The 14,588-nt window shown below is 38.0% G+C and overlaps 1 protein-coding gene across 3 annotated transcripts in view; it reads right to left on the bottom strand.

The window, feature by feature from the left end:
* DDX50 (DExD-box helicase 50) overlaps positions 1-10,838 on the bottom strand; it is a 34,324-nt gene extending 23,486 nt beyond the window's left edge. The window contains exons 1-8 of one of the 3 annotated variants that reach the window (XM_055591459.1): positions 10,218-10,838; positions 7,015-7,126; positions 6,229-6,525; positions 3,833-3,908; positions 3,266-3,444; positions 925-1,042; positions 622-807; positions 1-146 (exon numbers count right to left, since the gene is read on the bottom strand). In XM_055591459.1, coding sequence (XP_055447434.1) covers positions 1-146; positions 622-807; positions 925-1,042; positions 3,266-3,444; positions 3,833-3,908; positions 6,229-6,417 — 894 coding nt within the window. In that variant the 5' untranslated portion in view covers positions 6,418-6,525; positions 7,015-7,126; positions 10,218-10,838. Of the gene's footprint in view, positions 147-621; positions 808-924; positions 1,043-3,265; positions 3,445-3,832; positions 3,909-6,228; positions 6,526-7,014; positions 7,127-8,316; positions 9,258-10,217 lie in introns of those variants that run through there. The other 2 variants (XM_055591461.1, XM_055591453.1) reach the window with 2 other exon arrangements.
* Positions 10,839-14,588: the final 3,750 nt, after the last annotated feature.

The raw sequence follows: 14,588 nt of genomic DNA, 5'->3' as shown, positions 1-14,588 counted from the left end.
TTCCACAGTAGTTGCAGCCTTTTGAGTCATTTTCCCAACAAGGTCAACCTGTTCATATCTGGATTTCATATATTTTTTTGCAACTTTGTATACCCACTGTGGGCAAGTTGCAGAAAAAAGCAAAGTCTGAGGATTGTCTTCAGAATCTTAAATAAACAAAAAGAATTCAAATGCTTTATTTCTTAATATCCCACAAGACAGTCAGCTCTTAAAAATCCCCCCAAACTTCAAAGAAATTATGAATAATTCAAAACTTGGGGTGAATTTTGAACTTTACTGCAGTTATTAAAACTTTCAATTTTCAAAACTGAGGGAAAATATGAAGAAAACTGAACCCAAGAGGAAGATGCAAATTTAAGAAAGAACAATAAGCAAAGAAATCAGTAAGTTAGTAAAACTACTTTTATAAAATAATATATGTAAGAAAACATGGAAAGCAAAGAAAATGGTTAATGTGTACTACTAAACATTCTTGTTCAGGAAGAAAAGATACCAAATACTTTTAGTCTTGTTAGAACACTGGGGACATGTATCAATATTAAAAATTATAAAATAAACAATTCATAAGCTTTTAGATAAGAGAATAATTGCTAAATGTGCTTATTTTGAATTAGTATATACCAGTTTTGTAGGACTCATGGAGAATGTCTTCAACTTGTTCAGCAAAACCTAAATCTAACATTTGATCCACTTCATCAAGCACAACGTGGCGCAGTTTAGAAAGATCTAACCGGCCGCTCTGCAGATGGTCTTTGATACGACCTGGGGTCCCAACCAAGATGTCAATACCATTTCGAATATGATTAACTGTGAGAGGAGAGAAATGTAATACAGAAACTTCAAATATAGATTTTCACATCATACTTTTTTTTAGATTTCAGCAGCAAATAGATCTTTGTGCCACCATCACATATAGTTACTCACTTTGGCTTTGATATGATGTTCCACCATAAAAACATGCCACACTGAGTTTCCTAGTTATATCTTTGAAGTCTTTGGCTACTTGGTTTGCCAGTTCCCTTGTAGGAGCCAAAACAAGTACCTGAGCAAAAGGTTTAAGAAACAAAAAAATAAATTTCTATAGACTTCTAAATTCAAACTGAGACTTTTTAACTTTTTAAAGATGCATTTAAAACTAGAAATCTCACCATTGTCATTGTATTTAAAGACAGAGCACAAACAATAACAAGGATGGCTTATGTTTATTATATCCTCCTTTATTTCCTTCTGGAGAAGGAAATGGCAACCCACTCTAGTATTCTTGCCTGGAAAATTCCATGGACAGAGGAGCCTGGCAGGCTATAGCCCATGGGGTCACAAGAGTTGGACATGACTTACGAACTGAAAACCACCATTACTTCCTTCAGATCTCTTTTCAAAAGTCACTTTCTCAAAAGGATTCCTAACCTTCTTTTCATATCCTCCCAACCTTGATTAACTGTTTCTTCTTAACACTTATACTGTATAAAATATTTATATTCTACATATTTGCTCACCGTCTATCTTGCTCACTAAAATGTAAGCTCCATGAAGGCAGGGATTTATGTCAGTGTGAGCTACTATATTTCCTGGACTTCAAACAGTGCCTGGCACAAAACAGATACTCAAAAAAATATTTGTTGAATGAATGAATGAATCTCCAACATGTGCCATTTTTTAAAAAGAAACGGTTCAATTTATTTAAATTGCAATTAGCATATAAAATTGAATTTGTAGCTAGCACCAGAGAAGGGAGGGCTTCCCAGCTGGTGCTAGCAGTGAAGAGCCCGCCTGCCAATGTGGGAGTTGTACAGAGATGTGAGTGTGATCCCTGGGTAGGTAAGATCCCCTGGAGAAGGACATGGCAGCCCACTCCAGTATTCTTGCCTGCAGAATTCCTTGGATAGATGAACCTAGTGGGCTATAGTCCATAGGGTCTCAAAGAGTCAGAGACAACCGAAGTGACTCAGCACGCACACATCGGAGAATGGTCTTAACTGTTTGGGGTTTAATGAGAGGAGCTTCTTCTACACAGGATTCCAAGAGACTTACTTGTTTTATTAAGCAAATAAAACTCATGCTTCAAACAGGTTATACAGAAATTGATTTACACTTCATTTCCCTTTTTTTATATTTTGAAACTGCAGATTTAACAAAAGGTAGCCATAACCTTTCTGTGTACAGGGTCAATTATAATTATGCAAACAATAGTGCCTTACACGATTTAATTTAATCCTCACAAAAAAAAACCTATGGTGTGGTATTATCTTCCCAATTTTACAAATGCGTAACATGAGTCTTAGAGAAGTTGAGTCTCGTCCAAGATCAAATAGCTAGAAGTGACAGAGTTGGAATCTCCAGTAGTATCCTTGTAGCATGAAAGTTTTGAAGATAGTGTTGGGATTGTGTCCTATTGCTATTACTTTCAATCTTCCTAATTTCACCTAAGAAACAGAACTCTCTAATCCAAGACCATTATTATTTAATTATAGTCATATATGTGAATTTACTTTCACACTATTGGGGATCCCCAGGTACCAGGGACTGAACCTGTGCCCCCTGCAGTGGAAGCCTGGAGTCTTAGCCACTTGATGGCCAGGGAAGTCCCAATACTGTTGTTTTTCTTCTGCACTTTTATGAACCTGAAAGTGAACACAGGTTCTAAAAAGGTCAAAGTTTAGGCCAAAATTTCACTAGGTCCTCTCTGTTCTTTACTGCTGATATTATTAAGACAGATCTTCAGTGTCATATCTATAATACTCTTAAAGTCAATCAATAAAATAAATATTATTTACTGAATGACCAAATAAATCAATACCTCTAGCAAAATCACTGTTTAAAAGCAAAGGTTAGAAAAAAAAAAGCAAAGGTTAGGAATGAAAAAAGAAGAAATTAGATATGCTGGCTTCATAATATACAGTTATCAAAGACATCTATGGATCCATAGACATTACATTCATATGCAATAACTCACTTTAGCTTCACTTGAGATTTATCTTAAAAATCAAACTTTTGCTTTAGGCCCCAAATTTTTACTTTATGCCCCAGGAGTAACTTTTCTATCTTTGGGGCACTTGAATTGAAGACCAGTATACTGTTTTTCTTTTTTTGGGCCATGCCATGCAGTTTGCAGGATCTTAGTTCCCTGACCAGGGTCTGAACCAGGGTCATGGCAGTAGAAGCACTAAGTCCTAACCACTGAACCACCAAGAAATTTCCAAGACCAGTATATTCTTTCTTTCTCTTTCCATTAATGTTTAAACCTTTTACTCCCTATAATGGTTACCTTTGGTGAGCGGCTTTTTTTAATTGTCTCTTGATTTCTTTGGAGTCTTTCAATCAAGGGGATGGCAAAAGAGAATGTCTTTCCTGTTCCTGTCCGTGCTTGAGCAATTAAATCTTTTCCTTCATATACAGGACCAAAAGTCTTAACTTGAATTGGAAAGAGATATGTTACCCCTCGACCTGTAAAACGAGATTTCATTGAAATATTTACCTAAGACTAGCATTAGGAAAAATATATTTATTTGAAATTAACATTTCTAAAAAAAACAAAGAAAAGAAAGAAATTAACATTTCTGATTCATCAATATGTGCCTAAAGATATACCACCTAGCAGCATCTACAGCTATTCCTACCCCAAAGAGGAATTGGTCTCAACTTTTAACAAATACATTCAATTCTTTAAAGTTAAACTGATCAGAACACCCAAAAAATGATGTAGAAATAATTGCAATTATAAAAGCTATTTCTCTATGTTTTGTACATTTTCCTCTGGGTCAGAAAAGGTACAAGAGTTTTCTACAATCTAGTTTTAGATTTTCAATTGCCTATGCGTTAAAATTCATTGTACCTTTCAGAAGCTTTATAGTCTCTTCAGAAATAGGGAAATTGGAGAAGCCTCCTTCTTTCTGTTCACGTGTTAGGGTCTGTCAAAATGAAATCAAAGTTCTAATATAGTTCATATCCAACTAGGTATTTAGAATCTTTCATGCATTTACTGCTTTTAGTTTTACTAAAGGAGCTAGCAAATCAATTTTTCGTTAGTATTTGCAAAAACTGTGTAACTTACAAGATAAATTAATGGGAAATTCTTTTAATCTCAAAAGTATCCCTTTAAACATCAAGCTTATTTAATACATTTTCCCATAAAGCATTTAAAAACGATTAACTCACACATAAAACTTCCTTTAGACATACATTTACTACATAAATCAAAATATAATTCCACTTGACTAAGATATTACAGAAGAGTTATTCAATAACTCCATATTCACAGATATAGATAGTATTAATTACGAGATTAACACCAGGCTATAAACCAGCCTCAAAAGAAACTAAGCAACGAGGAAAGTAAATTGTTTCTAAAAGTTAAGTAAGTTGTTCTATGAATCTAAAAAGCATATTTTAGTCCACTCATACAAGGAAAAGTTCCTGTAAGCTTGAAAATTTCTCTAATATATATATACAGGTTATACATATATGTATTATAATTTAACATCTATTGAAAACTTCATGTATTAGTCAATGCATATACAGAACAAAGACAATATATCTACTTATAAACTTTATTATTGGTTGTTTAAAGAAAGTAATTATAAAATCATACAAAACAGCAATTTGCAAACCAAGAACCAGATAAAAGACATAATATCAAATGCAAATGTAATCCATTTAAGCAAACCTAAATGCTGTTATTTTTTTAAGATTAAAAGAAAAAATTTTATTACAAAACTAATACATTTTCATTGCAGAAATTTTAGAAACCACATATTAATAGAAAAACATTTTAAAGTTATCTACAATCTGGTCAGTTAAAACCACATTTGAAACACATACTTGTCCAATCCTCACTCTATGCATATATACATTTTTAAATTAAATAAAATCATACTGTATATACTATTTTGTAATCTTTTTTTGCATTTAATAGGACAGACTGAATATCGTTGTAACATACTTATGCTCTTTAGAATCAATGCATTCTATTGCATGAATATAGCAACATTTTATTAAACCGATTTGCCCACTATCAGACATTTAAGATGTTTAAATTTTTTGCTATTATCAGCATCACTGTGATAAGATACTGATTCATACAACTCTGCACACCTCATGATTATGTCTTTAGGAAGAAAACTCCTAAAAGTAGAATTCCTGGATTCTAACATAATCTAAACAAAATAGTAAAGTTACGCTTATTACAATACAGACCAGTATAGCAGGCAAAAATCCCAACACAGCAAGATGTACATTCCGCTATTGAGCAACTCAGATTTGCAGGGCCTTCTTTAGATCAACTTTCTAACAGATGTGCTTCCTGACAGATAGCAAACTCACAAACTGCACCACACTGTAAAGCAAGGATTCAACATCTTCTCTCAAAGCTTCCCAAAGATAGCACATTCAGTTCAAATGTATCTAAATTAACAGCAACTGTCAGATTTTTTAAATATAAAGAATACTAAACACCAAGTTATTAAGAATCTCAAAGTTGTTTCCTTCTAAATATCTGAGTAATTTACTGACAATTTATAATACCTAGATAAACCTATGAACTCTGCTAGAGGAAGATACAAAAACAAATCGAATAAATTCAGTGCAAGAAAATACCTACACTAACAGATACTGATAAAAGCAGTGACCCAGGAATGAAGATTCTATACTAAGCATGTTTTCTATACCTCCCCCAAAAATTAATACCCAGGAGAACAGAGATCTTCAGATCATTTGTATATGTGTCATTTCTGCTTAAAAAAAGCAAACAGGTTTAAGACTGAATTACAATAAGACCTAAAAATCATTTAAAGTTGCTATTGTTACAGAAGTACAATAATAAGGCAAAATATACAACATCAAGAAGACTTTATGTACCCTGTTTTCAGAAAAGTCAGAATTTAATTAATGAGTACTGGCAAGGACTGAAGTAACCACAAGAATACAAAGTAGGTGACCATCAATTAGCAATTTGGAAAATCTATTTAGGAACCCAGTGTACAGGAAAGGTTTAAATTTGACCACCACTCCCTCTCCACCAACCTCTGCACCAAGAAAAAGGCAATATAATGAAAAAAACAAGGGACAAAGGAAAAAAGGCTCAGGTTTCAGCTCTATAGATCCCCCAGTCCAACTGAGAGTATTGGACATTAAGCAGGAAATATTATAGAATCAATTCTAATTAGTCTACAAAAGTCAAATTAACCTATATTTCAAGGATAATGTCAAATAAAAAACAAAAAATATCCATACCTCTTCTACTTTATTGTCACTTGATTTATGAGTAGAACTATTTAAAGATGACACTCGCTTTGATCTTTTTTCATGTTCATCAATATCTCCATTTGATAGATCTTTTCTTCTTGGCTTATGAGATTTAGAAAATTCATCTGAAAGTCTATCACATCCTTCCTCGGTGTCACCATTTAGCTTCTCTTTCATTTTAGCTTTTTTGGGTTTGGGAGCATCCAAGTCATCTGTAACACCATTTTCTCTTGTTTCTGATTTCTCATCTGAGTCATAATGGTGCCTTGACTTCCTTCTATCACTCTGTGGAAAAACAAAGAAGCAGTGACAGGAGGGTCACAAGGTCTGCTTTTAAGACTCTAGAGAAGTTAGAGTATGACTCCCCCCAACCAGCAAAGCTCAATTTATCGCAATCTTTAAAAGTTAGCTGGTAGAATTCTAGACTAGTTGCTATCCATTGTTCTCTTTCTCATCCCAACTCTTGCACTCTTAAGACTTGGCCTCTGCTGCTGCTAAGTCGCTTTAGTCATGTCCAACTCTGTGCGACCCCATAGACGGCAGCCCAACAGGCTCTTCCGTCCATGGGATTTTCCAGGCAAGAGTACTGGAGTGGGGTGCCATTGCCTTCTCCCTAAGACTTGGCCTCTAGTCCCTCTCTAATCCCATTATAACATTTAAGGGAAACTGAAATAGTTCCTTTTCAGTAAAAGAATGAGAACTCAAGACTATAAATTAAAAAGCAAAAATTTCTAATACCTTCAAGAAAGAAATTAAGATTTATTGAGTACCTACCCAGCACTGTGTAAAATGTTTTCAGCTTATCTTGTTTAAATCTTCATAACAACCCTATAAGGGAAGTACAGGTCCATAATCCCTTATCCGAAATTCCGATATCCATAATGCTCTGAAAACCGAAAGTTTTTTTGTAACTTATTTGGAGACAAAACCTTACCTGTCCTCAAATCATTCTGTGGCAAAATTTGACTTCAGAAAACGTAAAACTATTTATAATCTTTATTTATTCCATTCAGTATGAATATTCATATTTAACATTAAAGCATTTGATTATAGATTGGGGGCCCCAAACTCTACCGAGATGTTACCCTTTTAAAAATTCCCAGAGTTCTGAATTCCAAAACTAGCCTCAAGGATTTTGGATAAGGGATAGGGAACCTGTATTAGCTTTGCCATTTTACAGACGAGGAAACAAGTTCTCAGATATAAGTAACTTGCCAAAGACCCACATATGGGATTTCCTGCAAGTGAAAGTGCTATTTGACTTGAAAGCCCATGCTCTTTTCACATCATGCTTCCTCTCTGAACTCTGATAAACAAAAACCAAAGTATGTAATTTATATAAAACCATGATGGTTAATACTCCTATGGAAGGACAACTGTATTAGTAATCCCAGAAATTTAAATTTTTAAAATTTGGATAACAGAAAAAAAAAAAAAAATTGGTTAACAGGACTTAAAAAGGGGGAAAGGAGGTGGAGGTGGCTTTCTGCAACTTTAGTTTTGAAATGCCAAGCTAGTGGCCAGTGTTTTAATATTGGCAGACAGCAAGAAATGTTTTGGAAATTTAGCACTTCAAAATTAGTTGGTCAAACATTCAAAATAAATTACCTAGTAATGACTAGTCTTGTTAAAACTACCACCACCAAAATACTTCACCACGATTTACACAGTTTATACAAAGTACTTTCACATATAAGTTTCTCATCCATAAAAGTTGCTATGAAAAATGAATTATATGAAAATGCTTTGTAAACATTAGAGCTTTACATTAATACAAGCTATACAGTTATATGTTACATCATTTGATCTTTAGTTAACTGAACTAGCTCACATCTCATCAAACCAATAGGTTCTATAGAAAAACAAGATTATTTATAGACCCAGCCTTGGGGTTTGAATTGTTCCTGGGCCCTGCACTTCAGGGAGATGAAACAAGGTAAAATGAGACCTGTAGGTCCAAGCCCAGCAACATCCCAAGGTGATGAAATACATCGTTCCATATCAGATCCACAATGCTCAACATTCTCCACTTTCTTGGCTTCCAAGACACACAATATCCCCTCTTTACTCTCTTACCTCTATCTTCTTCGATGTTTCCTCTTTATCCTTTTGTGGATGCTTAAGTCTCTGTTCTTTATGTACACTTTCATACCATTTTCATGGCTTCAACATACATTTCCAGGCTTCATTCCTAACCTGCACTCCAATTCTGAGAACCTAAGGCCCAGCTCCATATCTCAACACATCCAAACCCAGTTACCTTCATCTCAATGCCAGACCACTATTTGAATGCTCTATTTCTATTAGTTGGTACTCTAATCTGTTTCCAAATCTTTCGTTATCTTTCATAATTAAAGGAAAATCAACGAGCACCTCTGGAGAAACTACAATGTGAAAACTACCAATTGACAAAGATAAAGTGAAATATAAGCATGGGCAAAGATATGGTAATTTCCCTCAAGTATCTTTGGGAAATTTGGGGAAAGGATACATACAGGAAGAATGAGCTAACTTTACAAGGAAGTGCATAATACATGCTAATCAAATTATAAAGCCAGCACTGGAACAAGACTTTACGGGGGAATGAGATGACTGTATGTGTACACGGGAGTGGCTATAACAGACACAAACTAAACTTTGACAGATGGACAGGATATGGATGCCAAAAAGGGACAAGTATTTTTGGAGGAGCAAAAACTAAAATAACTGCTTGATGATTTCACTTACAGGAGTTATCTAGAGTAGTCAAATGCATAGAGACAGAGAGGTGAATGGTAGATGCCAAAGGTTGGGGAGACAGGGCAACTGAGAAGGTTGATGTTTAATGGGCACAGAGCTTCAGTTTGGGAGAATGAAAAGTTTTGGAGATCAAGGAAGATGATGTCTGCAAACAAATGTGACTGTACTTACTGCTACAAAACTATAAACTTTAAAACAATTAGGGATTTCCCTGGTGGTCCAGCTGCTAAGACTCAATGCTCTCAACACAAGGAAACTTGAGCTCCTGGTTGGGAAACTAGATCCCACATGCCAGGGCAGCCAAAAAAATTAATTAATTTTAAAAGTAAATGTAAATTTTATGGTACTTGTATTTTACCACAATAAAAAAGAAATAACTGCTTGGCTGGAATGGCAGGTCTACCTTGTTGACAAGGTCAGAAGGGTAGGTTTGGCTCTCTGGAACTATGCAGAATATTTTCATTCTTTGGTCAAGTCTCAGGCTTCAGATACTGCTTCCTTACCCTCCAAAGCTCTGTTTCCTTTTCTCTAAGTCTCTTGAGAAGTGGGGCGGGAAGTCTCTGCAACTCTTCTAACAGACTCCTTGAGAGCAGGGACCTTCTTGGTGCCCAGCAAAGAGTCTGGTATAAATTAGGCTCAATAAATATTTGTGAATTGAATGAGAACACTATGAGAAAAGACTATTAATAATAATAGTAATAACAGCAACAAAAATAATAATAACCCACATGATCTCCATCAGCCAAATCCTGGCAGTGTTGGCTGTAACACTTTTCCTCAATCCTCTATTGACCCGTTATCGAGGTTTGTAAATCTAAGACCGCTTTCCCCAAGATTCTCGCATACAGGACAGGATGACGGAGAAGTTACACATATTCAAGGCAATCGTTTTTCTTAAATCATCTTCTAAGACGGCCAACGAGAACCAAACGACAGGCCTCGCTGCTTTAAGAAGAGGAAAAAATTGATTCCGCGATGAGAACTTGAGTCTGCCCATCTCTTAGGCGCCGACGGGAAGGACTGGGGGACCACGGGAGGCTGGGCCAAAGCCCAGTGCTGCCCTTCTCCGGCTGGGGATGTGGAGGTTGGAATGGCTCCAGAGCGACCTCCCAGGAACGAGGCCGGCGCGAGGAGAGGCCCTCGGATGCTCCGGCCCGGTTGGTGACAGACCATCAGGGAGACTTCCCTCCCCGCCCAAGCCGGCGCTGCCCAGGAGGCGCGGCCCATCCTCAGCGCACCTTTTGCCTCTCCTTCCTCTGGCTCTCGGTCTCCTCCAAGGGTGCCTCCATCTCCATAATGTCCCCCCAGAGGAGTTTCCCAGGCATCACTCGCCTCCACCGCTTGCTGCCGCCTCCCTCTGGGCACGGTGGCCACAACCACCTACGGGCAGCAACAGCGTGAAAGGAAGCGGGGGCTGGACGGCCTCCAGGCCAAGGCCGTGCGTCACTTCCGGAACACGCATCGCACGGCGGGGGAAAATAGTCCCGGATACTCCCAGCTTAAACTCCTTCCTTGCGACGCCGTCTCCCAGCCAATCAATGCGAAGAGTCTCGACTGACCCACCCTTATTCTGAAATAATTGGCTTCTAGAGTAAAACCCTGGCCAATCTCCATAAAGGATACGCAAACTGATTAGCATAAAATGTTCGCATTTTTTTTTCCGCTTTCTCTCCCCATCCCCCACTCCGAACGATTCTCAGCAGCATAGCGGAGATAATTTGGAGCTTCCCAGCATGCAGTTCAGGCGTTGGGGAGAACCCCAAAGGCGGTGGAGCGTAGCTCACAGGCGCGACTGGCTGGAAGGAGGACAGGCCCGTGCGAGAGCTAAGCGAACGCCACGCGTCGCGTTGCTTTTCGCCGCCGGAAGCTGCAGGCCTCGGCCCCGCCCATTGCGGAGTGAGGCGTTAACGTCTAACGGCTAAGCGCGAAGCCAGCCGCCTAGCGTTGGTGGGAAGGGCGTCGTGGGGTCTACAACGGGATAGGTGGGCTTGGGGTGAAGGCCAGGTCCGAGCAACCTTCCCTCAAGGTTTTAGTTGTGAAGTTAATCCTTTGTTCATTTTAGGTCCTTCCCACCCTACCCATTTGACATTAGAGGAAACTAACCCCCTAAGGGGCTTCCCTAGTGGTTCAGTCGGTAAAGAAACCGTCTGCAAGGCGGGAGACCGGATTCGATCCCTGGGTTGGGAAGGTCCCCTGGAGGAGGGCATGGCAACCCACTCCAGTATTCTTGCTTGGAGAATACCGATGGACAAAGGAGCCTGGCGGGCTGCAGTCCATGTGTCGCAAAGAGTGGGACACGACCGAACGACTCAGCACACAACCCCCTAAGAGGGATTAATTTGGCTTAAGTCACACTATCAGTGGCACAGTGAGGACTAGAAAGCTCATCTCCTGAATCCCAGATCATTGCTTTCTCTGCCACACCAACCTGAAAGCTTTGAGTTTACCAAAACGTTTTGGGAAAGATGTTCCCATGAAACATGGAATGAATAATAGGGAAAATATGGAGAAATCTAGGAAAGAAACAAGCCTAAAATGTCTTCGGCAGCTTATGTATTTGCAATGGATAAAAGGATTTTACTTATGGGGATTAAACTGACCGTGAATTAAAACCTTGAACAAAACTGGAAACCTTTTGATAACACAAAGGGCTCTTTGGCATATACCTTTTCTTATATCACTGGTGCTAGCTTTTTACTTTCTTTTCACAGCCCCTTTCTTTTTATCTCTTCATGATCTCATCAACCTAGCTACTCTTGAGTGGAGAAAAAACAAATTGAGATGTAGGTGCGGGGGTACTCGCAAACCTCTTGACAATGTCTAGCACACCAGCTTTGTAACATGAGTATCAAATTTAAGTCTTCGCAACATTTCAGTTTGCTATATGTCCGCAAAGAGTTGGACAAGACTGAGCATCTGAACTGAACTGACACGTCCTAGAGTTTGATTATTCGTCTTGAATAGCTGAAACCCCAAAGATAAATCTGTGATTGCTACAGGTCTTCTGTATAATTATGGGTTGGCCTGAAATCAGGGGCTATACATTTACCTAAAGTGACCTTATGGATTCAGTACTGTGAACAAATGGGGTGTTCAGTTGATGGTGAAAAAATGCTTTTCTCTCCCTAAATCATAATAGCTATGCATCTCTAGATTGGTGCTTTTCTAAAACCTTTATGAAAAAAAAAAAAAATAAAGAAAAAATAAATAAATAAAACCTTTATGTCCCACTCTCACACCCACTCCCAATTCTACCACTGTGAAGTCTTTGTAGCCCTACAGCAAGGTATGATGTGCATAGAAACACAGGAGTGGATGTGGCTAAGAATGTCACATGTTCAAAATTGGGATAATCATAGGAATAGCTGTTATTATGTTATGGTTGAAAATCAAATACAGATAAAGTAAAGCTTTAGCGCCTCAACTATTTTTGGCATTCATTGTTATGTTGGAGGTCATACAACAGGTCTGAAAAAGAACTGTTCAAGACTCCCTAGGCAAGAGACTAATAAGTATATTAGTATTTTTTAGAATGACCTTCTATGATTTGGGACACTCTACAAACCCTACCATTCTAAGCACCAAACTCATTGAATCAAAACTCTGACTGCTGTCTATGCCAGGTGGAGAGGGCAACTGTGGGGAAATTAAACTGAGTCATAAATAACTTGACCAAAGTGTGGCTTAGCCGAAAAAAATTAGAGTACCACTATATGTGTTCTCAGTGGGCATCAAATGAAAACGTTGGGAATGGAGATGACAAAATGGATAATTCATTTTTTCATATTTGGTCCCTGTAAGTCTCAAAAGATTGTACAGATGATGAAATTTATTGGGGGGGACACAAAGGGGGTAGAATGAATAATTAAAATGTACAAGTAACTCAAAACATAGTATTACTAGAACATCTTTGTTTTCCAAATATTTTGCCAGAGTTCCTGATACAATTTCTCAAAATTTGAGAGTTGAAGTGCCTCATCTGTTGCTCTGTTGTAACATTCCATAAGATTTTCCTTGCCTTGGTTTTGGCTCATTAAACTCTATAAAAACAAGATGATTATTTATAAACTTGCCTCTCTGGTCTTTCTCAAACCTTAGTGGGCTAGATTTTTATTTTTATTTCAGTTAGAAAGTAGAAGGTAAAAAGAACCATTTTGCCATCTTCATGTCAAGATTATGTGAGGAATTGAACCACCATTTTAAAATGTTAGGACATGGAAATAGTTTAAGGGGCAGCTACAAATGGATCAAGAGATGGTGAAGGCAGAGGTTGAGGAGAGTACTAAGAAGCAAGAAAATGAAAGAGGGAACAGAAAAGGTAGTTTCTACCCTTGCTAGCCACATGACCTTGGCCAACTGTAAAGTGGCTTTTTGTTAGTAAAGTAGGGGCAAAATGCCTTTCCTGCTGATAGTTCAAGGAATTGGGGGGATCCCCTGATATAACAATACAACAGAGATGATGTACAGAGGTACTTCTGTTTCTTTTAGCTTCAGGTTTTGAGTGTTGGCAAGGAGACAGCTTTGAACGTTATTTATTTAGCATATGTATACTTCTATATGTATCTAGCTCATAATTCAAATTATATGGGAAAGCTTTTTAAAGGTTTAACCTTTGGAAGAAGGTCTGTTTCTTTAGTTAATTGCTTTGTAGAAGCTTTGAATCAAACTTTCAAACAAACTGAGTAAGTCACTCAGTTTCTTCAGAAGAGGGCACCATTCCCCAGGAAATGGAATAGCTACTGCTAACCCACTGCAATGCCAGAGACCACGGTTCAATTCCTGGGTCGGGAAGATCCTCTGGAGAAGGGATAGGCTAACCACTCCAGTATTCTTGGTCTTCCCTGGTGGCTCAGCTGGTAAAGAATCTTCCTGCAATGCGGGAGACCTGGGTTCAATCCCTGGGTTAGGAAGATCCCCTGGAGAGGGGAATGGTTACCCACTCCAGTATTCTGGCCTGGAGAATTCCATGGTTGTGGGGTCACAAAGCACAACTGAGTGACTTTCACTTTCACTACTGAAAAGGAAACAAATTTCTAAGATTTCAAGTGAGACAAGGATCTGTAGAGGCCAGCAAGATAGTCATGAATTTCTTTCTGATATATCCTTTGGCCATTCTTGTTTCATGACTCTCACGTCTCTCCCACACTCCTTTTAGGCATTAGTCTGTCTTCCCCCTTCCTTAAAAGCTTTCTCAGGTAACTGTAGGATGGATTCTCAAAATGCACTTGATCCCAGTTTTTTACCTGCTACGGCTCTTTCTACTCTTCCTCATGGAGCTGACATTGTGAAACATTGTCTGCTAAACTGCATTTAGTAATAATTGATTCATGATTATTCTAATATAAGAATAAGATACAAATGAAGCTTAACAATGTCACACCAGCATGTGATAGGGTTGCATTACTGAGCAGGTGTAAGTTTAGCCACTGGCAAAGAAACTGATATTTCAGTTAGCAAGGAGTTAGGCAAAGGGTATGTACAGTTTCTGTTAGGATTATTTAAATATTGAAAATTGTTTACAGAAGCCAGCTGAGGCTTCAGAATCTGAGGATTCCAAGGGGTCTGAGATCCCAGATGAAAGAGGAGGAAGAACGTGATCTCACATTATA

This window comes from Bubalus kerabau, chromosome 1 (genome assembly GCF_029407905.1).
Source record: "Bubalus kerabau isolate K-KA32 ecotype Philippines breed swamp buffalo chromosome 1, PCC_UOA_SB_1v2, whole genome shotgun sequence".
NCBI lineage: Eukaryota > Metazoa > Chordata > Mammalia > Artiodactyla > Bovidae > Bubalus > Bubalus kerabau.
This window is presented reverse-complemented; position numbering and strand designations above follow the sequence as displayed.